This window comes from Eriocheir sinensis, unplaced genomic scaffold (assembly GCF_024679095.1).
Source record: "Eriocheir sinensis breed Jianghai 21 unplaced genomic scaffold, ASM2467909v1 Scaffold710, whole genome shotgun sequence".
Taxonomy (NCBI): domain Eukaryota; kingdom Metazoa; phylum Arthropoda; class Malacostraca; order Decapoda; family Varunidae; genus Eriocheir; species Eriocheir sinensis.
The window spans coordinates 96,208-119,224 of NW_026112066.1; the positions used below are offsets into that span (position 1 = coordinate 96,208).

General features: G+C 44.2%; 2 protein-coding genes and 1 long non-coding RNA gene across 5 annotated transcripts; 1 reads left to right on the top strand and 2 right to left on the bottom strand.

Moving 5' to 3' along the window:
- Positions 1–4,554: 4,554 nt before the first annotated feature.
- On the bottom strand, positions 4,555–6,042 carry LOC126994059 (uncharacterized). Of its 3 annotated transcripts, none has more exons than XR_007748767.1 (3): positions 5,895–6,042; positions 5,691–5,826; positions 4,555–5,495 (listed from the first exon to the last, which is right to left on the bottom strand). It is a non-coding gene; the product is annotated as an uncharacterized LOC126994059 (long non-coding RNA). The 3 variants fall into 3 exon arrangements; XR_007748769.1 differs by lacking the exon at positions 5,895–6,042 and having other exon boundaries at positions 4,555–5,238; positions 5,369–5,495; XR_007748768.1 differs by lacking the exon at positions 5,895–6,042 and having other exon boundaries at positions 4,555–5,427.
- A 2,439-nt stretch (positions 6,043–8,481) lies between these two features.
- Positions 8,482–11,250, top strand: LOC126994058 (nuclear apoptosis-inducing factor 1-like). The gene is made up of 4 exons (XM_050853301.1): positions 8,482–8,832; positions 9,596–9,734; positions 10,358–10,448; positions 10,671–11,250. The coding sequence occupies exons 1-4, from the start codon at positions 8,535–8,537 to the stop codon at positions 10,953–10,955; spliced, it is 813 nt and encodes a 270-aa protein (XP_050709258.1). The 5' UTR covers positions 8,482–8,534; the 3' UTR covers positions 10,956–11,250.
- A 260-nt stretch (positions 11,251–11,510) lies between these two features.
- Positions 11,511–14,320, bottom strand: LOC126994057 (putative nuclease HARBI1). Its single transcript, XM_050853299.1, has 4 exons — positions 13,437–14,320; positions 12,308–12,534; positions 11,955–12,021; positions 11,511–11,753 (listed from the first exon to the last, which is right to left on the bottom strand). Exons 1-4 carry the CDS (start codon positions 14,183–14,185, stop codon positions 11,741–11,743), a joined length of 1,056 nt encoding a protein of 351 aa, XP_050709256.1. The 5' UTR covers positions 14,186–14,320; the 3' UTR covers positions 11,511–11,740.
- Between the last annotated feature and the right edge of the window lie 8,697 nt (positions 14,321–23,017).

A 23,017-nucleotide genomic window follows, 5' to 3' on the forward strand; every position in this document is an offset into this window, starting at 1 on the left:
CCACTGAGCAGGCGTAGTGTCTTGTGCACCCTCGAAGCGTTCAGGTTTCAGTAGTCTCTCCATCTCCAGCTTGCTTCATGGATTCTTGCCGAGTAAATTGTCGTGAGGGAATAAGTAAACCACCTCAAATGCCCTTTTCTCTAGGCTTTACTCGGCAAGAAAACCCTAGGTGCGTACAGTACCTGCAGCCCGAGTGCACTGGCTTCATCGACGAAGAAACTAGATACGTTGGTTTCGAAACCATATCATACGATTCATATTACATACGAATCACCTATCCCGAACGATACATATGAAACACTAAAACGAACAAGCACTAAAACCCCAACAAATACAGACAACTTAAACTATAGAATCACCACACCCGGTTATCTATATTCCGCAATGAAATCTCTATTTGAAGTGTCTATCCAAGATTCTGTGATTCCGATGATGTGATAATGATTTGAAGCTGCGAGGACTTCTAAGACTTCAAAATTTGTTACGTAGGCTACGAGCGTTTACATAGCAAGCTTTAATGTGATTCGAGTCGGGGGTTTTGCGGGCTGAGTGCCCCCTTACGGTGGAGCTGCTGGTGTTCTCGCCTCCGCGTTTTTTGGCTTTCGAAGAGCCACTTGGTCACAGAGCAGCCTCCCGAAATGGGCTGCTCCAACAGGGTTTAAGTGGATGCCATCAGCAAGGAACAAGTTTGGATCGTAGTAAAAACTGTTCCACAAGTTAGCGAACTGGACGTTTTCTTGTGAGCAAAGGGACTGAAGTCTGTTGTTTGTGCTGAAGGCCTTACTGTAAAAGCCAGATTCGGCACCGACCCTCGGGAGGATTCCTGAGATTATGATGTTACTGGCATCCGTTTTACGTTTATACTGCTTGATCATGCGGCGGTATTTCTCAAGCAGTTCCTCAGAACAGGTTGTCTTTGTCATTTGTCCCCGCGTGAATGACAAAGAGGGTGTTTCGGTCGGCATTTCTCGTGACATCATCGCACGCTGCGGTGATGTCGTCCAGTCTGGCACCTGGATAGCAGTAACGTTTTCTGCGGCCGTTTGATGAACGACCACAAAACTCAACCAGCTGACCACACACCATGGAGTCCCCAACTAGGCGAGTCTCAAACTCATCCTCCATGGTGTCTGCCAGCACCTGGAACCTATTGAAGGTAATGGGGGTCAGTAAATTCTTGGTTGCCTGCTTCGGTTTGGCTCCATTCCTTACAGGTTGGAACACGGCATCCTGTGAAGCAGGAAGAGAAGCGTTAAGTGGGGCAGGCTGGAAGGTGTCCTGTGAGGCAGGCTGGGAGGTAGCATGTGAAGCAGGCAGGGGGTTAGCCTGTGAGGCAGGCTGGGGGTCAGCCTGTGAGGCAGGCTGGCGGTTTTCCTGTGAGGCAGGCTGGGGGTTTGCCTGTGAGGCAGGCTGGGGGTTAGCCTGTGAGGCAGGCTGGGGGTTAGCCTGTGAGGCAGGCTGGGGGTTGGCTTGTGAGGCAGGCTGGGAGTCAACCTGTGAGGCAGGTAACACGTCCTCCCGTGAAGCAGGAGGGTCGTCTGGAGAGGGCACAGTCTCGGTGGAGGGCCTCTCCACCATCGATGGTGGAGTCACTGCCACATTACTTAAAACAAATTCCTGAAGGGCTTCGAATTTCTTTTCAAGATCATTATGCTTGACTTTCCATTCAGTCACAGCCTTCTGAAGTTGTAATCTTTGAACGCAGAGGCGGCAAGTTTTACTCAGGAGGGAGAACTGGCGGCCGTCTGCTTCATCTCGACTCTGCAGTGCTCATTTTGTCAAAGATATATTACAGGCAAGACTTATCAGATTATTACATGAGCTAACACTCATTTAGGTATTGTCCCGGGTCCCCTAGCTTATTATGTGGCGGGGGATTACTCTGGAACGGGATTTACATGAGCTGGCGGAGGTAAACAAGCTGGCGGAGGTAAACACGCATGTCGGCGCTCAAGCAGGGGAAGAAAATAGGAAAGGAAACTCAGAGGAGGCAAAGTGCACAGAGGGACAGAGCTCAGTGCTGGGTGGAGTATATAAGTGTAAGCAGGGAAGTGACCAAGAGTGCGTAGTGTAAGGTGACTTGCCGTCACCTGCCCTCACCTGTCGTCACTTGCCCTCACCTGTTTGCCTGCCTGTGCTGCCTACCTGGGCCTACCTGGTCAGCAACAGGAGATCAACCAGGCAGAGGGACAGCCAGTCAACCGACCAGCCAGACAGTCAGTCAACCACCCAGTCAGTCATCCAATCAACCAGTCAGCCATCCAGTCGGTCTGTTAGACAGACAGTCAGCTTACCAATCAGCCAGCCAATTAACCCACCAAGCAACCAGTCAGCCCACCAGTCAACCAGACAGCCAGCCAGCTAGACAGCCAGTCTACCAGTCTCCTCCTCCAAAAGCACTGATTTGTTCGATATATCTTAGTTTCGCAGCATTCCCAAGCGATCTCGCGTAATCACTTAACACAAATGATGCTGAAGGTCCTGCCAGTTGCCCGCGGGTAGTGACTTAGGGAGGGGGCACACGTGGTCCGTCTGCTCACTCTGCTGGGGAGGTGACCACCAGCGGGTCTGCAGACGACGCACAAGGTGCAGACGACGCTATTTCGTGACGTCACTGCAAAACCTCTATACTCGTAAGAACATAAGGGGCCATATTCTTAAACATTTCGGGGTAAAGATTCGTTTTAGGTCCGTGCCAGTATCTCACAATCTACTTTATGAAACATCACTATCTCTTCATATATCTTTTCTACAAACCTTCAACAGTCATGGAAACACTTTGAAAATCCAATTCAAGGACTTTTTTCTTACTCCTGAAAATAGGGGATAAAGGTGCGGAGCTTAGCTGACCCCGCAGCCTACACTACCTCATCCGCCACGTTGGGTTTCTCCTCCTCCTCCTCCTCCTCCTCCTCTTCCTCCTCCTTTTCCTCCCTCTCGCTAGCTCCCCTTTCTTGACCTCTACCTCGTCGTCTTTTTCCTTTGCTATTTTAGCCTCCTCCTCCTCCTCCTCACGCGTGGGTCAGTGAAATGGGTATGCCTGGGAAAGGTAAACTGAGGTAACCTGCGTGTCACAATCGGTCCTGTGTCGCCGGCAGAGGGGGTCTGCTGTTATCTGCGCGGGGTCACGGGCCAAGGGGACGGAGGAGCGCGCCGGGGTAATGCGTAGGTTATCGTGTGACCTCCCCCCCCCCCCCCTTCACCCCTCTTCTCACCATCATCTTTGCCTTATACAGTGTTGCGTCCTGGTGTTTTTTCTTGTGAGTGTTTGAGATATTGTTTTAAATGAGGGTTTGATAGTTTTATGCGTGTATGTGTGTGTGTGTGGGGGGGGGGGGGTTAGTGGTTGAATGTAGGGAAGTGAGTATTAGTGGGGAGTTGAAGGAAGATTGTGTGCTGATAGCGGAGACAGTAGCAGGAGGGGAGGCAGGCAGAGGTAGAAGAGTCACCCAACCAGTCAGGTATTAGTACAGGTGTGAATGGGGTTTAAGGGCCATATTCATAAACGTAAAATAACATAAGAACGTAAGGAGTCTGCAAGAGGCCGGTTGGTCTATACAAGGCAGCTCCTGTAAGTCTAATCCCACCTTACCTCACTATCCATGTTAGATCGTTAAGTGGTTTGTTAGTTTGTTTGTTAATGGGTAGTCAAACAGCTGTATTACCGTTAGTTAGGCAGGTTAGTTAAATAGATAGTTTGATAGTTAGTTAAGCAGTTAGAGTCAGTTAGTTAATTTTACTATAATCTATATTTATTTATTTATTTATTTATATTATTTTGTTTATTTATTTTTATTTTATTTTGTTATTTTGTTTTTTCTTTTTCCTTTTCTTTCTTTCTTTTCTTTTTTCTATTTGTTTTCTTTTTCTTTTCTTTTTTTCTTTTTTCCTTTGTGTTTTCTTGCTGTTGGTTTTCTTTTTTGGTGTTCTTTTTTGCTATCATCCTCTTGTTGATGTTCGTTGGTCTGGGTGAGCCGCTTTCCTCCCAGAAGAGACCCACCCATAATTTTGGAGATGTTGTTAGGGCCAAAAGGTGGATGATGTTTGTTTTATTTCATTTTCTTGATGTGTTTTTCGTTCTTTTTATTGCCTTTGTTTTCTTTTTCGATGTTTTCCTGTTCTTTTTCTTTTACTTCTTATTGATGCTTTTTGTTGTTATTTTTTTCCTATCATCCTTTCGTTGATGTTCGTTGGTCTGGATGAGCCGCTTTCCTCCCAGAAGAGACCCATCCATAATTTTGGTGATGTTGTTTGGGACCGAAAGGTGGATGATGTTTCTTTGTATTTCTCTTTTCTTGATGTTGTTCATTTATTTCTGTTGCTTTTCTTTTTCGATGTTTTTTCTGTTCTTTTTCCATTTTTTTTTGGTGTTCTTTTCTATATCATCCCTTGTTGATGTTCTTTGGTCTGGGTGAGCCGCTTTCTCCCCAGAAGAGACCCACCCATAATTTTGGTGATGTTAGTCAGGGCCGGAAGGTGGATGATGTTTGTTATATTTTTCTTTCCTTGATGTGTTTTTCTTTGTTTTTTTGATGTTCATTTATTCATATCATCCTTTGGTTGATGTTCTTTGGTCTGGGTGAGCCGCTTTCTCCCCAGAAGAGACCCATCCATAATTTTGGCGATGTTAGGGCCTAAAGGTGGATGATCTTTTTGTTTCTTTTCTTGACGTTTCGTTTCTGTATTTTCCATTTTTCTGGTGTTCCTTTTTATTTTTCTTTTCTTTGGTGTTCCCATCGCGTAGATTGTCTACGACAGTATAACGAGTACCACAAGCCCGGGTTTGTTTAGAGTTTGCTCTCCTAGGCAGATTGCCTGCCACGGCTGACGACCTCCACCTGGCCGGGTTTATTGTTCGGAGTTTGCTCTCCTAGGCAGATTGCCTACCACGGCTGACGACCTCCACCTGGCCGGGTTTATTGTTCGGAGTTTGCTCTCCTAGGCAGATTGCCTACCATGGCTGACGACCTCCACCTGGCCGGGTTTATTGTTCGGAGTTTGCTCTCCTAGGCAGATTGCCTACCACGGCTGACGACCTCCACCTGGCCGGGTTTATTGTTCGGAGTTTGCTCTCCTAGGTGAAATGCTCACGCTAACGAGCTCCACCTGCCCGGGTTTTTTGCTCGGAGTTTGCTCTCCTAGGTGAACTGCTCACGCTAACGAGCTCCACCTGCCCGGGTTTGTTGTTCGGAGTTTGCTCTCCTAGGTGAACTGCCTACCACGGCTAACGAGCCCAACCTGCCCGGGTTTGTTTAGAGTTTGCTCTCCTAGGTGAACTGCCTACCACGGCTAACGAGCCTCACCTGCCCGGGTTTGTTTAGAGTTTGCTCTCCTAGGTGAATTACCTCCCATGGCTAACGACCTCCACCTGCCCGGGTTTGTTTAGAGTTTGCTCTCCTAGGTGAACTGCCTACCACGGCTAACGACCTCCACCTGCCCGGGTTTATTGTTCGGAGTTTGCTCTCCTAGGTGAACTGCCTACCACGGCTAACGACCTCCACCTGCCCGGATTTGTTTAGAGTTTGCTCTCCTAGGTGAATTGCCTCCCACGGCTAACGACCTCCACCTGCCCGGGTTTGTTTAGAGTTTGCTCTCCTAGGTGAATTGCCTCCCACGGCTAACGACCTCCACCTGTCCGGGTTTGTTTAGAGTTTGCTCTCCTAGGTGAATTGCCTCCCACGGCTAACGACCTCCACCTGCCCGGGTTTGTATAGAGTTTGCTCTCCTAGGTGAATTGCCTCCCACGGCTAACGAGCCTCACCTGCCCGGGTTTGTATAGAGTTTGCTCTCCTAGGCAGATTGCCTACCACGGCTAACGAGCTCCACCTGCCCGGGTTAATTGTTCGGAGTTTGCTCTCCTAGGCAGACTGCCTACCACGGCTAACAAGCTCCACCTGCCCGGGTTTGTAGCCGGAAGATCTCCGGCACCTCCGTCGGGGCCCCGAGGGACGCCGAGGAGCCCTGCCTGGAGCCCTCCAGTCCTGCCATGCTCGCCAGGGAGACCTTGGGCTCGCTGGCGCTCCACACCCCCGCCGAGGCGAGGATGCAAGAACTCGCTTCTTAAAACTACCAGACTAATCATAATTACTGTGAAGGCGCCGGTCACCGCGTTTATCGGTTCAGGGATGGAAGCCCGACGGGCCTGGGAAACGCGCACAAGCATCCAAAGGAATCCTCGCGACGGCTTGCGACGCAGCATCCGTTTCCCTTTTCTTTCTCATTCCAATTTTTCTTTTTTATTATATTTTCCTTCTCTGATTGATTGATTGATTGATTTTACTTGGTAGGAAGCTGTTCACCAATTAACATAATTCAGGTATACATTGCACCCACACACCTGCGGAGAGAAAGCACCAGTGAGAGTGCTGACGCCAGGCTAGAGTTTCCTAACATTCGCATCGGGGCCCACTTCTCTTTAGTCGTCTGTCTCTTTATTTTTCTCTTCTCTACTTCATTCTATTTCTCCCTTTCTTTCATCCTTGCTCTCCATCTATGAATTTGTTTTTTTTTTCTCTCTCTCTCTCTCTCTCTCTCTCTCTCTCTCTCTCTCTCTCTCTCTCTCTCTCTCTCTCTCTCTCTCTCACACACACACACACACACACACACACACACACACACACACACACACACACACACACACACACAGCTTTCGTAGGCGTTGTGGGTATTGCCAGGGGTAGTTTAATGACCCTGGTGGTAGTCTGACCTCCTATCTGTATTATGGACCTAAAAAAAACACTCATGAGAATCCGACTGATCTCCTTTGACCCCCGTGGAAAAAGTTGGTATGAGAGACAGAAGCGTCTGAGAATACCGGCCTAGGAGTTGTCATGTATAAGTCGAGTGTCCTCTTGTTGGGTTAAGGATATGCACTGTTAATTATTTATTCATTTATTGGCATCACAGGAGGCGGCTCAAAGACAAAACAAAACACACTCACTAAAAAAACACCAACCACTTCTCCAACAATCAGAAAACACTCACCATAATGTTATTTTTTTTCTCTCCCATTTATATATTTATTTTCGCATCATAGCAGGCAAATGTTAACACACAGCACACACACAAAAACATAACCACTTCTCCCACTATCAGAAAACAGTCACCATAATGTGCTTTTTCTATTTTTTTCTCTCCCATTTATCTAATTATTTTCGCATCACATGAGGCAGCTCAAGGGTAACACAATAACACCCCAAAAAACTAAACCACTTCTCCCACAATCAGAAAGCACTCACTATCATGTGCTTTTCTCATTTTTTTCCCTCCCATTTATCTGTTTATTTTCGCATCATAGGAAGCAGCTCAAAGGTAAAACAATAACACACAAAAAAGTCTGTAAACCACTTCTCCTAACACAAACAAACGAAAAAAATAGCTACCATCAAGTGCTTCTTCTCTCTTTTCTTTTCTTTCATTGAGTTTTCACATCATAGGAGTTTCATTTGACGTTGATGAAAGTTCAGCATGCAGCTTTTTTATTTATATTGCCATTGTGCGGAACTTATTCTATGAGTGTGTCGGAAAAAATGACTGAACGGGTAAATGTTATGAAAGAGATGGGGAAGCAAAATGGGGTTCAATCCTTATGAGAAGAAAGTTTTATCTACGAATTATTGGGTCTGGATTAAAGTCTTCCTCCACCTCTTCCGCTGCTTCCTCCTCTTCCTCCTTTTCTTCCTCCACTTACCCTCTTCTAGGTTCTATCTGTACACCTCTATATAGTTTCTCGTGGAAATACTACAAGAATACACAGTCGTTCCACGCACAGCATGATGACGTCACACTCTCATCTGACCTAAATCTAGGCTCCAGGGTTCTCATGAAAACAACAACAACTAAAAGTAAAGGGGTAACTCATGTGTGACGAATATAATGCAAATAAAAGGTAACGAAAACAAAGAACCTGATGTTAAGGGCCAGTCCTACAGTCCAGTACAGCACGCTTGTAAGCTCCCCAACCGAACACAAAACACGACGAAAATTCCTTGTATATTTTTTTTTTCCTTACAGCAGAGTTGTCAGTTCAAGGGCATAAAAAAAGGTAACAAATGTGAAAAACATACTAAACAAGGAATTTTCGTCGTGTTTTGTGTTCGGTTGGGGAGCTTACAAACGTGCTGTACTGGACTGTAGGACTGGGCCCAGATTTACAATTAATCTTAATCTTCAACTTAAAAGTTCCACTGAATCTCAAGTTTAACTTAAAGCTGAGCTTAAATGAAAAAATAAGTTCAACTTCGCTCAACAGCTGATCCAGTATGAAAATTTGTCCTGGCAAAAGATGTATTTTTTAAATTGCAGAATTCCAGCACTTCAGTGATTGAATATGTAGTAATACTACTTTATCAATGTTATATGATGATATACTTCAGAAATATGGGCATAATAAGGTAGTATTTATAAAATAAAGGTTACGTTTATCATCCGCGCAAGGTGATGTTCTTTTTTTTTCACTTGAATGTATACACGGACACGCGTACCTGTGTTCGTCTTCCTCATTCCTCCATCACCCACCCTCTGACGGAGTAATTATGGAAAATATTGCCGATTTCACTTCTCCCAAGAGGAAAAGGGGAGTGAATTGGAAAGACTGCCACACTCTGCACATAGTAGAGCAAGTTGGGTTAAGGAAGAACATACTGAGGGGCAAATTCAGCCCTTCTTTAACATACAACGACAAGCGGGCAGCGTGGGAGGAGGTGACGGACAGCCTCAATTCTACGTTTGGGCTCAGCCGCAGACACGCAGAAGTCGAGAAGAAGTGGCAGAATACCAAGACCACTTCCATTCAACGGCTTTCTGCTATGAGGGAAGCCCAAAGAAAGACAGGTGAGTAACAGTGGCAAATTTTGTAGTATTGATATACTTTCGTTATGTTCGTATGAGGATTAGTAAGCAGGGTAAAAGTGGACAAGGAATTTGCAATCATCCCGTTTGGAGATATTTGTTCTGTACTGCATGTTTAAATAGTAATCACTTATCTATAAATTAAAGGTAAATATGGAGTCACTATGTGCCTCTAGTTTTACTGCTGCATCATACATATACTGCATCTAGAAGTGATGATAGAAGTAACAGATATTACTGCTCTCCACTTCAACAAACTTAAAACACCTGGTAGTGAGGAGGAAATTGTGGGGTAAAGGCATTGCAATAATGCTGTCTATCTGAAATGAAGCATTTCTGTGATCTACTTACGGAGAAAATATACATTTTCGAAATGAATCCCCCGATAGCATTGCTGTGGGGCAGCGCCGTTTTGATGGATCCCAATAAGTAATTGTATGTTTACATTCATTAGCAGAAGGCGTTATGTGGGGTTGGTTCAGGGGGTTAAGCCCCCCATCAGGGGTTAGGTTATGTAAAGTTCAGTTTGGGTAGTTTAAATAGGCACCCCCACCTTCTTTTTAATTTTAAGTACTTGAGCCTTCATATTATGGTTGAGGGACATGTATTTCGTCCCTTAAATATAATATGGAAGCGTCATATCGTATGTATTTTGGAGGCACAGAGACTCCACAATTATCTGCTTTTCCTTCTAGGTTTGGGTTGACCAGGCTATGTGTTAAGATTAATTTGGACCTTGTTACAGGTGGTGGCTCAGTGGTGGATACCTCGCTGTGTGACATCACAGAGGCAGTCCTCCGAGTCATCGGGGAGGACAGCAGTACAGCGAGGGGTATATCCAAAGGGATATCCCAAAATGACACAGCCCTCATGGAAGCAGACTTGTAAGTACTACTGTTTGATATTATTCTTTAAAAAGAAGACATTTGATTTAGACGTTCTCTTTGCACCCACTTCAGGTAAAACAGTTTAGCATCAACTGTATATAACTTTATATAATACGCCTCTGTGGTCTAGTGGTCAGCGTGCCTGGCTACTACTCTGCAGGCCCGGGCGGTCTGTGTGCAGCGCACCCAGCTGTTCATCCTCCCTTTCGGGCTGGTCAACAAATGGGTACCTTTACCTCCTTGTAATTACCCGATGCTGATGTGTGGGGGGTTCTGAGTGCCTACTGCTTGATTTATAAGTTATTTTGGCAGGTGTTATCATGGTAGCCTAAGACTGGTACAGTTTCAGTTAACATGCCCAACTCAATCCTGCAGTCACAGGTTTGATTCCAGAATTGCCCGTAGATAATTAGTGGGGCACTGATATGCATAGGCACTCAGCATTTCCTTCTACAGCTTATTAGTTGCTTATTTGACTCCGTCATTAACATAAAAAATGTAACTAAGGATTTGCCATTCATGGCAGTTCAAACTTTTTTTTTTTTTTCTCCTACAAAGAAGTATTGTGCTCAGTACATAGTGTATTACTGTGCATTTTTTAATGCAAATTTCTTTTTTAGGGATGATGATGCCTCCAGCACCAGCAAGGTGGGTCGTCTTGAGCCACCTCCAACTGGAATGGAACCCAGCCCGGCCAGTGGGGATGTAATGGTAAGGAAGTTCTTGCGTAGCCCATCTCCACCTCCAGTACCTCCTCCCCTTCCATCCAACTGCCCCACCAGCAGAGAGGCTCTAGTCATATGCAAGGAGGCAGTAGAAGTTTCTAAGAAAATTTGTGCTGCATACAGTTATTAAACATCCAAAGTAAGAAGTACAGGAAAAATAGTAAGAACGTTAATTTCTCTATTTATATGTTTACTCTTTCTGTTCCAGACGAGGGTAACTCAGCTTGTCCTGAAACCATCTGCACCTCCTCCACCTCCTCCACCTCCTGCACCTCCTGTGCTCAATAGCGCTCTGAATTCTGATAACCACAGAGTGGCTATAGCCTACGAGGAGGCACTGGCAGCATACAAGCGAATGAGCGCTGCATACATTCAATCATTAGAAAACCAAAGTAAGAGGTATAGGAAAAATAGCATCATTGAGAGTATATTTATATATATTTATTCTTACTTTTCCCCCACAGCTTATCCTATGTTTATAGTGAAGTGGTGATCATAGTAAATACTAAACACATTTCAATTCAGAATAACAAAATTATAACGTACACCACAAAATTGCAGTAAACGTGGAAATATTAATTTACTCATAATGCAATGCTTCGTATTAAGTCATGCTTGGTACCTGCACCCCACTTTACAGCTTGATTAATCTCTGCACCACATATATGTGCTTCTTGCTGTGTCCTGCTTAATCATTTTACAAAGGCGTCATATGGACTGAAGTTTTGTTTTCTTTCCAGACAGAGGTCCATGGCAGCCTAATAAATAAATACAATTGTGAATTTGGTTATTTTTCATCCTCCTTGAAAAAACTTTAGCGTGTGTGAAGGAAAGTGACCTGGCGTAGTTAGGTGGAGGTGACGCTAGATCAAACCCTCTTTAGGCAGCAACCCCATATGGCGGTGAGAGCTGAATGGGAAGCCAGGTAAAGGTGTTGGCGTTCGGCTGAGTCCCAGTGTAGTCTGCTCCTCCACGCTGGTCCTCCACATCGCGTAACTTCGAGCCCTTGGGGAGATGGAGCAGGGTTTGAAGCGCGTTCCCTCGACCCTTAGAGAGGTGGAGCAGGGGTCGAAGTACCACTTACTGAGGTGAAGCAGGGATAAATAAGTAGTCTTCCCTCTCAGCGTGACCTGGTTGGTAATGTTGTTAATGCAAAGTTTAAGGGACCCGGCCGCAGAGCCATGCGTCCCAGAGGAAGGTCAAGCATTCCTGTAGAGCCCCCATGCATGGTTGACGTGTTGCTTGAAGATGTGTCAACTTGTACAGGCTGATATGGATTCATGGCTCGGCACTGTGAAGGCAAAAAAAAAATAGCAATGAGTACCAATATTACAAATGCCAAAAGAAAATAAAGTCTGCAAAAGAATTATTCAAATATCCAATAGATAATTGTAATGAAACAGATTTGCATGTATAGATGTTTGAGTGAAAAGCATGAAGCTGAGAAGTTGCAAAAGTTGCATTGTCTGTTTAAAAAGATCAAAATAATTACTGGAAATGGTGGTTGCAGAACACCTCCCTGAAACGTGTTCCATTTGCTGCATCCTGTGGCAACTGCACTGTAGAAATGAGATGAGACATAGTATATTAGATGTTTTATAAAAATTATTGCAATATCATTCCGTTGTATGGTACATTTACTAACACTTTCAACAATCTCAACATGAACTATGGTTATTGGAAAATTAATAGATTCCCTGTTTTGGAGGAGAAACTAGACATGAAATCATTCCAAATGTAGGTATGAAAAGATTCCCCCTATTGTTACCAGTTTTGGGCACTGCGTGTCTGGGCAGCATGCAGACAAATGGGTTTAGCTGAAGATAATACTGATTGAATGTATACCTTCTTGATGTTCATCTTCAACCTCCATATTGTCATCCGCATCTGCGACATTTTCATCTGGCAGCTGAATATTCCTCTTCTTGCATATGTTGTGAAGCAGAGCACAGGCAAGGATCACTTGGCAGGTTTTTTCAGGGTTGAGCCGGACTTCACCATGGAGGACATGGAACCGACGTTTCAGTTGGCCTATTCCTCGTTCCACAATACTCCGGGTTTTCTTGTGTGCCCTGTAACAGTGAAGGGTTCTTAGGAATGATTTTGGATTTGTCTTCTGAATGTTACTGTGCTCTTAATATACATTCATTCATAACTGATGTACAGTGTCTCCTATAAGTTACGCTAACAACGGACACACAGTAAATTAAGTATTATTTTAGTCTTGAAGAGATTAGGTTAGGTTTGGTTAAAATTTAAATAAATTTGATAAAATACTGGTGGGGGAACTTACTTCACTTACTTTACTCTATTAATTCATTTGGACAGTGTATATAATTGGTATCAAATATATTTTGGAATATCCAGTTTAATTTATATTATGTAAATGTTGGGTCGCGTTACTCTACATGTACACCCACATGACAGAGAATTCCTCTTCCTATTCTGCTCTTCATTGGGTCTTCTCCCTAGCACATAAATTCATTTAGAAATGTTTGTATGTATATACTTGGGTTATATGAAAATTCACTGCGTCAGCTTTGTTAGGTTGCGTTACTCTACATGTACACCCACATAACAAGACAATTCTTAGATTCCTCTTTTGCTCTTCATTGAGTCTTCTCCCCAACACATAAATTCATTTAGAAATGTTTGTATGTACTTGGGTTATATGAAAATTCACTGCGTCAGCTTTGTTAGGTTGCGTTACTCTACATGTACACCCATATGACAAGACAATTCTTAGATTCCTCTTTTGCTCTTCATTGAGTCTTCTCCCCAACACATAAATTCATTTAGAAATGTTTGTATGTACTTGGGTTATATGAAAATTCACTGAATCAATTTTATGTTAGGTTACATGTAGGTTCAAGATTACATCAAAACTCATAATAAAAAAAATCTCTTGAATGAGAAATCTGTCTGCTGGTATTCGCTTAAGAATTACCATCAAATTTCCCCACAATGAACTTACCTGTTGTATGCTGCCTGGCTGTCAGTCTGTGGCCGAGGGAAGGGAGTCAACAGATACCGTCTGCAAGGGTAGCCACTGTCCCCTAATAGATGACATGAATCCGGTGGTATATGATGATCCTCAAACATGCGTTTGAGGCCACTCGCACGCCAAATACGAGCATCATGAGTGGACCCAGGCCAGTTAGCTACAACATTAAGAATATTATATTTGGCATCAAACACTAATTGTGTGTTTATGCTATGGAAATTCTTCCTGTTGACATAGTCTGCTTCATATTCCCTGGGGGCCAGTATCCTGACATGCGTGCAGTCTATTACACCAACAATGCCAGGGAAGTTTGCAACTTGCACAAATTCTTGTTGTTTCTCTCGGATTTCAGGGACGGTGCGAGGAAATCGAATGAATTGGACAAGTATGGCTGGTTGTGTAAGTGCCTTGAGGGTATCGGTGATCGCTTTGCTTACTGACGACTGTGATGGACCAAGATCATCACTGTTACACATCTGCATTTTCCCCGTTGCTAAGTAACGCAGTGTAATAATTACTTTCATTTCGGGTGTCAATGCAAAACTCCTTGAAGTAGGGCTTTGCAGGGCCCCTCTCACCAAATCCGTTACGAACAGTACTCCTGCACGATCCAGTCTGTAGCGTTTCAATAGTTCTGCGTCACTCAAAGTATTCAGAACGTCTCTTCGCTCTTGAAAAGTCTTCACTAGGCGCTGGCGGGCTTGTTGACGTTCGGCCATCTTGGCGACTGAAGTTCGACTTAGGCTCCTTAATACGGGTTTGGGCCCGCCTTAAATATCCCGTCAGCTAAGATCAACTTATGAGGGATAAGATGAAGAATAAAGTTAAACTCGCCCTAAAGTCAAACTTAGCGGTTTAAGATTAATTGTAAATTCGGGCCCTGGCCCTTAACATCAGGTTCTTTGTTTTCGCTACCTTTTATTTGCATTATATTCGTCACACATGAGTTATCTCTTTACTTTTAGTTGTTGCTGTTTTCATGGGAACCCTGGAGCCGAGATTTAGGTCAGATGAGAGTGTGACGTCATCATGCTGTGCGTGGAACGACTGTGTATTCTTGTAGTATTTCCACGAGAAACTATATAGAGGTGTACAGATAGAACCTAGAAGAGGGTAAGTGGAGCTTACAAACGTGCTGTATGTTTAGGAAAGCGCGTCGCCTCCTCTGGCGACGGCCGCGGCGACGCTGCAGTCGCCGCGGCCGTGAAATAGCTCGCAAAGGGTTTAGGGTCGGGGAGCATAGTTAAACTACTCCATCCGAACTTTACGACCTACTAACGGGGGGGCTGCGCCCCCCTTGACCCCCCCCTTCTAGCCAGGACCCCCCCCCCCACCATGTATACGTATGTGACTTATTTCGGCGAGGACGTATTTCTCGCAACACCAGCTGCAGTGTCGCCGCGGCCGCCGCCAGAGGAGGCGACGCGCTTTCGTAAACATTATCCCCTATTTTCAATAGCAAAAAAAGAGTCCTTGAATTGGATTTTCAAAGCGTCTCCATGACTGTTGAAGGTTTGTAGAAAAGATATATGAAGAGATACTGATGTTTCATAAAGTAGGTAATGAGATACTGGCACGGTACTAAAACGAATCTTAACCCATTTCGGCGCCCGAGCTCACATACTTGACACGGTTTTCGTATGAGTTTTCGGTATTTCCAGGAGTATTTTAATGGTCCTAGTAGTAGTTTGATTCTTCTTCTGTACCATGAACCTGAAAACACTCTCATGAGAACCCAATTGGTCCCCTTTTTGGCCTTTGGAAATAGTTGGTGTGAGAGGCGGAAGTGTCTGCCAATACTAACCAAGGAGTCTGCAAGAGGCCGGTGGGCGTATACAAGGCAGCTCCCGTGAACCTGACCCCACCTAACGTCACTGTTCACTCTGATCTTCATAATCTTCACCCATTACTAGTCCACTGCAGGATAGAGGCCTTTCCCAACGTCCTCCACCTCTCCTAACCCCACCTACCCTAACCTAACCCCACTCTAGCCTTCATAATCTTCAGTCATTACTAGTCCACTGCAGCATAGAGGCCTTTCCCAACGTCCTCCACCCCTCTCTGTTTGATATATTACTCCATCGTGCTTTGGCAAATACTCTTAACTTAATATAATCTTCATCTTCAGGCATTGCAAGTCTACTGCAGAACAAAGGCCTTTCCCAACGTCCTCCACCTTTCTCTGATATTATACTCCATCGTGGTTTGGCAAATACTCAAACTTAATCTAATCTTCATCTTAAGGCCTTGCTAGTCCAATACAAAACAAAGGCCTTTCCCAACGTCCTCCACCTTTCTATGTTAGGTTTCTATGTTTCTATGTTTCTATGTTAGACTTCTTCATCCTGCTCTGGCAAATGCTCTAACTTTAAGGATTGACACTGTAAACTTCATATCGTCAGTCTACGGCAGAACAGAGGTCTTTCTAGATGGTCCATCTCTATTCCTTCACCTTGCTCTGTTTGATGTTAGATTACGCCATCCTGCTCCGGCAAATGCTCGAACTTAAGTAACTGCAAACCTCTAATCTTCACCATCTTAAGCTATTACTAGTCTATTACAAAGGCCTTTCTCAATTGTCTATTCCTCTACCTTTTTTATGTTTGATGTTAGTGTACTCCATCCTGCTCCGGCAAATGGTCCACTCTCATGTAATCTCTCCACCTGCTCGCTCTCTGCCCGCCCTGACTTGTACATGTTCTGGGTCGTCACTGTTGCGTTGGCTGTCCTCCTGATGTCAGTTCTCCGCGTGGTGTGTCCCGCCGAGTCCATTTCTCGTTCTTGTTTGTCGTTGGATTATCTTTATTTTGTGTTTGTTACCTAATCCTCTCTGTCTGTCTGTCTGTCTCTGTTCTCTCTCTCTCTCTCTCTCTCTCTCTCTCTCTCTCTCTCTTCTTTTTTTCTTCTTTTCTTTTATTCTCCATCTCCATCACAATATCTATCTCTCTATATATATCTAAATATCTTCTTGTTTTCTTCTTCTTCTCTTATCTTCTCTATCTCCACATCTATCTCTATCTATCTGTCTCCATGTTATACCCAGCATCTTTCTCTCCTTTCTTCTCTGTGCGGTTCTTAGCTTTGTCTAAGTATTATTACGTGCGGCGCCAAGTGTCTGAGTCATGTGTTAGGGCTGGCGGGATGCAGCGAGTATACACCTTGTTCTTCAGGGGAGCGGCGTGGTGCTGGTCAGGACTTAGTGTGTTTATTAAAAAAGCTCTTCATTTGAGGGTTGCTGTGATTTAACATAAGAACGTAAGGAGTCTGCAAGAGGCTGGTCGGCCTATACACGGCAGCTCCTGTTATCCTAACACCACCTTACCTCACTATCCATGAATTTATCCAGTCTCTTCTTGAATGTATCTATGGTATTGGCACCCACAACATAACTGTCAAGCCTGTTCCACTCATCCACCATTCTATTTGTGAACCAGTTCTTGCCAATGTCTTTGCTGAATCTGAATTTATCTAACTTGAGACCATTGCTAAGTGTCCTACCTGGCTCTTTTACTACTAGAACCCTATTGACATCCCCTTTATTAAAGCCCTTCATCCATTTATAAACCTTGTTAAAGTCTCATCGCAACCTTTGCCTTTCTAGAGAGTGTATATTTAAGTGTTTAAGTCTATCCTCATAGGGGAAGTTTCTCACACTCTGAATCATTTTTGTCATCCCTCTCTGTAAAGATTCTAACAACCTGATATCCATTCTATAGTAGGGGGACCAAAACTGGACCGCGTAATCAAGATGAGGTCTAACTAGAGCTCAGCGCTCCTATTGCTTACGCTCCTTGAGATGAAACCCAGTATACCCTGTTCGCAACACTTGTATACGGTTCGTCCACTCCACATTCTCTCTCTCTCTCTCTCTCTCTCTCTCTTATTTAAACTGACGAATCTATAGTACACAACATATTTGTTTTTGTCGACGACACTTTATGCGATCGTTCGAGTAGCATATGTTTCAGTGTGCACTCTTCAGGGTTTAAAATGTCACTTTTTCTTGTGCATTATTTCAAAAGCCCTTTACACTTGTTCACTGTGTATTTAGCATCACTAGTGGTGTGGGGCATGTTCTTCGCCACCTGTGAGCAGCCACTTTTACTGCTGGGTGGACATATCCCTCACTGTTGGCCCTGCTGCAGTGAATGTGTTCCACAGGCGGGACACCCTGGAGGTGAAGGTCCGCTGGTGCTGGCTGGCGCGTGACCTCGGCACCCCGACCTGCTCGTGGCTGGAGAGTACCGTTCTCGTATCTCTCGCAGCCTCTCGCGGGGGGAGCCTCAGCCTCGCCAGGTGTAGTACTCCTTGTACCTGGGCCTTGTGGAACACCACCAGCGCAGCGACGTCCCGGCGGTGCTCCAGAGTGTCTAGATGTATAATATCCTGAGGGGGCGGCTGGGGGTTGTTCTCCTGTAACAGTCGCTGCACCCGTCGCTCCACCTTGTCCAGTCTCTGCAGGTGTGTGGTAGCGCTGGACATCCAGGTCAGAGCCCCGTACTCCAGGTAGGATCTTACCTGTGCCGTGTAGAGGAGCATAATTCCTCTCTCTGTCTCTCTCTCTCTCTCGCTCTCGTCTCTCTCTCTCTCTCTCTCTCTCTCTCTCTCTCTCTCTCTCTCAACAACGCCGTACGTAACGCCCGAACAACAAAAACGACTCTCAGCCACGTCCTTCCATCCCGCCGTGTAAATAGACACCTCACACCGCAACAGACTCGTAACATTGAACCCTCCAGTACCTCTATTACCAAGCTTCAAGATAACCTAAGAGTCCTTAGTTTCAATGCGCGTAGCCTAAGAAACAAATTTGATGAACTGCGATGTCTTGCTCTGACAGAAAACTTTGACGTAATTGCTATAACCGAAACATTTATCGACACCACTAATATTGATTTAAGTTCCGAATATAACATAGATGGCTACAGATTCTTCAACAATGATCGTGTAAACCGTAGAGGGGGTGGTGTCGCCCTTTTTGTCAAAAGCTACTTGCAACCTACTGACAAAACACCAAGAAACAGTAACGTTGAACACTTGTGCGTGCGAGTAAACATTGCAAAAGTCAATTTAAATTTAAATATATCTGTCACTTACAGGCCTCCGGGGCAATCACTTGATGGCGATCTTGAAATGTACAGCGTCTTAAGGCAGTCACTTAATAACAGCGACTCACTGATACTAGGAGACTTTAACCTCCCCCATATCGACTGGGCGACACTGTCGGGTACAGAAGGTGAGTCCCATAGAATGATCGAATTTCTAGAGGAAAATTATCTAAGCCAAATGGTTTCTGAACCAACTCGACAAAATAACATACTTGACCTTGTTATAGCGACCCAAGATAACCTAGTCAGTAATGTCACGGTAGGAGAACACCTCGGTTCCTGCGATCATAAACTAGTGCGCGTTGACATTAGAGCTCAAACATCGGTGACTGAAAATAAAGTTAAGGTGCCCAATTTCAAAAGAGCCAACTTCGTAGAAATCCGACGAAAACTAATAGATATGCAACTATCAGATGACGGCAATGCAGAGGACGCCTGGCTAAACTTTAAAATCACTTACTCACTCAGCAGGACACATTTGTCCCTTGTGCGAGAAGCGAATTAACACTAATAAAGTCCACCTTGGTTTAATAGCGAAATTAAACACTCAGTCAAGGAGAGAAAATTGTCTTACAGGTTAAAGAAAGACCAAAGCACGCCCGAAAACATTAGACTTTACAATGATGCAAGGCGACGAGTAAAAAGATTAGTGCATCAGGCAAAGCGTAGATATGAAGTAAATATTGCAGCCAACTGTAAAAATAATCCGAAATCCTTCTTCAGTTACATAAACAACAGAAAGGCGATCAGAAGTGGAATTGGACCTTTAATAAACAGCGACGGTGCACTAGTGACTGACAGCCAACACGTTGCAAACCTATTAAATAATTACTTTTCCTCGGTGTTTAATAATAACAGTCCTCCCACCACCACCACCAACACCAGTACTAATGTAAATCCTGAGCATGCATTGTCTAACTTTGAAATAAAACCCGATGAAGTCCTTAAAGCCCTCAAATCACTTAAAACAAATAAAAGTCCTGGACCTGATAAAGTATATCCAACTCTGCTGAAAGAAACAAAGAGCGAAATACTCTCCTCCCTCACAACCGTATTCAATATGTCCTTGCGACAAGGCATTGTCCCTTCAGATTGGAAAAAGGCTAACGTGACACCGATTTTAAGAAAGGAGACAAAAAGTACCAGGTAATTACAGGCCCATTAGTCTAACTTCGGTTGTAGGTAAGCTACTTGAGGGCATAATTAGAGACAAAATTGTGAGTTACCTGAAAGCCACTCATTAATTGGGGACTCACAACATGGCTTCCGAAATAAAAGATCCTGCCTATCAAATCTATTAACCTTTATAACGACCTCTTCACTGTTTATGACGTAACCAAATCACTGGACGTAGTCTATCTTGATTTCCAGAAAGCGTTTGATAAAGTCCCGCATCATAAATTACTTTACAAATTAAAACAAATAGGTATTGACGGTCAGGTAAACCAATGGATCGCGAATTGGTTGAGCAACAGACAACAAAGAGTAGTGATTGACGGATTTAACTCAGAGTGGGCGCCTGTCACTAGTGGCGTCCCTCAGGGCTCGGTTCTGGCCCAGTGCTCTTCATTATTTACATCAACGACGTGGATGTTGGACTCAATAACCGCATTAGTAAATTTGCAGACGACACAAAGATTGGTAACTCGGTTCTCACTGACGAAGACAGGCAAAGCCTCCAAGAGGATTTGCACAAAATTTCAGCTTGGTCGGATAGATGGGAGATGCCCTTTAACGTAGACAAGTGCCAGGTCCTTCAAGTTGGAACGAGGAATAAAAGTTTGATTACGAAATGCGCGGCGTTAAACTCAAAAGCGTTCAATGCGTCAAGGACTTGGGGGTCAAAATCGCGTCAAACCTTAAATTCTCACAGCAATGCATCGATGCAGCAAATAAAGCGAACAGAATGTTGGGCTTCATTAAAAGAAACTTTTATTTAAGAATAAAGATGTAATACTCTGCTCTACAACAGTTTAGTCAGACCCCACTTGGAATATGCGGTACAGTTTTGGTCTCCCCACCATGCAAAGGATATTGCTAAATTAGAAGGTGTTCAGCGTCGGGCAACGAAAATTATCCCTTCCTTGCGCAACAAATCCTACGAAGAAAGGCTTTCTACCCTTAACATGTTCTCTTTTGAGAAACGTCGCCTCCGAGGAAAACTGATCGAATGTTTTAAAATACTTAATGGTTTCACGAATGTAGACAGATCAACATTGTTTATGATCGATGACACTTTGCGCACGAGGAACAATGGCGTAAAACTCAGATGTAGACAAGTAAATTCAGACTGCACCAAATTTTTCTTCACCAACGTTGTAGTGCGAGAATGGAATAAGCTCCCATCATCAGTGGTCCAGTGTAACACGATTGACTCCTTCAAAAATAAGCTCGACCGTCACTTCCTTCAACTTAATATCAACTAGAGTAGAAATGCAACGTTTTGGAGTCTTCTGATTAATGTAAAATCACTTAGGTTTAAGGACAGACCACCAAGTCTGGACCATGGGGTCTGTGTGGTCTGATTTTCTATGTAAATGTAAATCTCTCTCTCTCTCTCTCTCTCTCTCTGCACAAAATATCAGCTTGGTCGGATAAATGGGAGATGCCCTTTAACGTAGACAAGTGCCAGGTCCTTCAAGTTGGAACAAAAAATAAGAAGTTCGATTACGAAATACGCAGCGTTAAACTCACAAGTGTTCAATGCGTTAAGGACCTGGGGATTAAAATCGCATCAAACCTCAAATTCTCACATCAATGCATCGATGCAGCAAATAAAGCGAACAGAATGTTGGGCTTCATTAAAAGAAACTTTTTATTCAAAAATAAAGATGTAATACTTACGCTCTACAATAGTTTAGTCAGACCCCACTTGGGATATGCGGTACAGTTTTGGTCTCCCCAGCATGCAAAGGACATTGCTAAACTGGAAGGTGTTCAGCGTCGAGCAACAAAAATGATCCCTTCCTTGCGCAACAAATCCTACGAAGAAAGGCTTTCCACCCTTAACATGTTCTCTCTTGAGAAACGTCGCCTGAGGAAAATGATCGAATGTTTTAAAATACTTAATGGTTTCACGAATGTAGACAGATCAAAATTGTTTATGATCGATGACACTTTGCGAACGAGGAACAATGGCACAAAACTCAAATGTAGACAAGTAAATTCAGACTGCACCAAATTTTTCTTCACCAACGTTGTAGTGCGACAATGGAATAAGCTCCCACCATCAGTGGTCCAGTGTAACACGATTGACTCCTTTAAAAACAAGCTCGACCGTCACTTCCTTGAACTTAATATCAACTAGAGAAAAGCAACGTTTTGGAGCAATCTGATTAATGTAAAATCACTTAGGTTTAAGGACAGACCACCTAGTCTGGACCATGGGGTCTGTGTGGTCTGATTTTCTATGTAAATCTCTCTCTCTCTCTCTCTCTCTTTCCAGGTAGACCTGAGGGAATTAGACTGGATAAATGGAAGTGTGCATGACGTGGATGGAGCCAATAGTGAGTTTGTAGGAAATGTAAGGAGAGCCGCAACTCGACGGATTGGGTATGTGAGTACAAATGGAAGGAAGAGAAAGTACAAGCCATGGTGGAATGGGGAGATCAGGGATGCTAGGAAGGAGCGAAAGAGGCTGAATAAGGTTTGTAGGAGACTGAGGAAAGAGAGACATGAAAACATTGAGGCAGAGAATGAATATCAGAATACATGGTCAGAGTATGTAAGGCAACAGAGGGTCACTAAATGGAAGATTAGGGAGGCCAAGGTCAGGTGTGAGAGGAGTGTGATTGAGGCTCTGAAAGAAAAAGGCCTAGAAGGTGGGCGTGAATGGTATAAATTCTTGAGGGGTGAGAGTGTGACTGATAGTGAAACCGTGGAGTGCCTAAAAGTAAATGGTGAGGATATCAGGAACACAGATAGAATGAAAGAGTGTATAAAAGGTTTCTGGGAAGAGATTGGAGGGTGGGTGAAGTTTTGAGGTGAGAGAGGGATGTAACGCTTGCGAGGAAGGATGCGGATGAGCTGAATGAGAGAATTTGCAGAGAGGAAGTCGAGGTATGTTTGAAGAAGCAGAAGAATTGCAAGGCAGCAGGGCTGGATGAGATCCCGTATGAACTGTATAAGAATGGAGGTGAGGTGGTGATAGACAGGATGACTGAGCTATTCAACTGTTTATGGGAGAATGAGAGAGTGCCTCGGGAATGGAACGAATGCAGAGTGACTCTGATACACAAGGGAGGACATAAGAGTAAGAAAGAGCTGAAGAATTATAGGCCGATAGCCCTGGCGAATACGGTGGGAAAGATTTTCTGTGCTGTGTTGAATGAAAGGCTGTGTAAGTGGAGTGAAAGAGAGAGTGCTGGGTGAGGAGCAGAATGGTTTTCGCACAGACAGGAGAGCAGAGGACAATATGTATGTGGTAAATGAGATGATAGAGAGGAA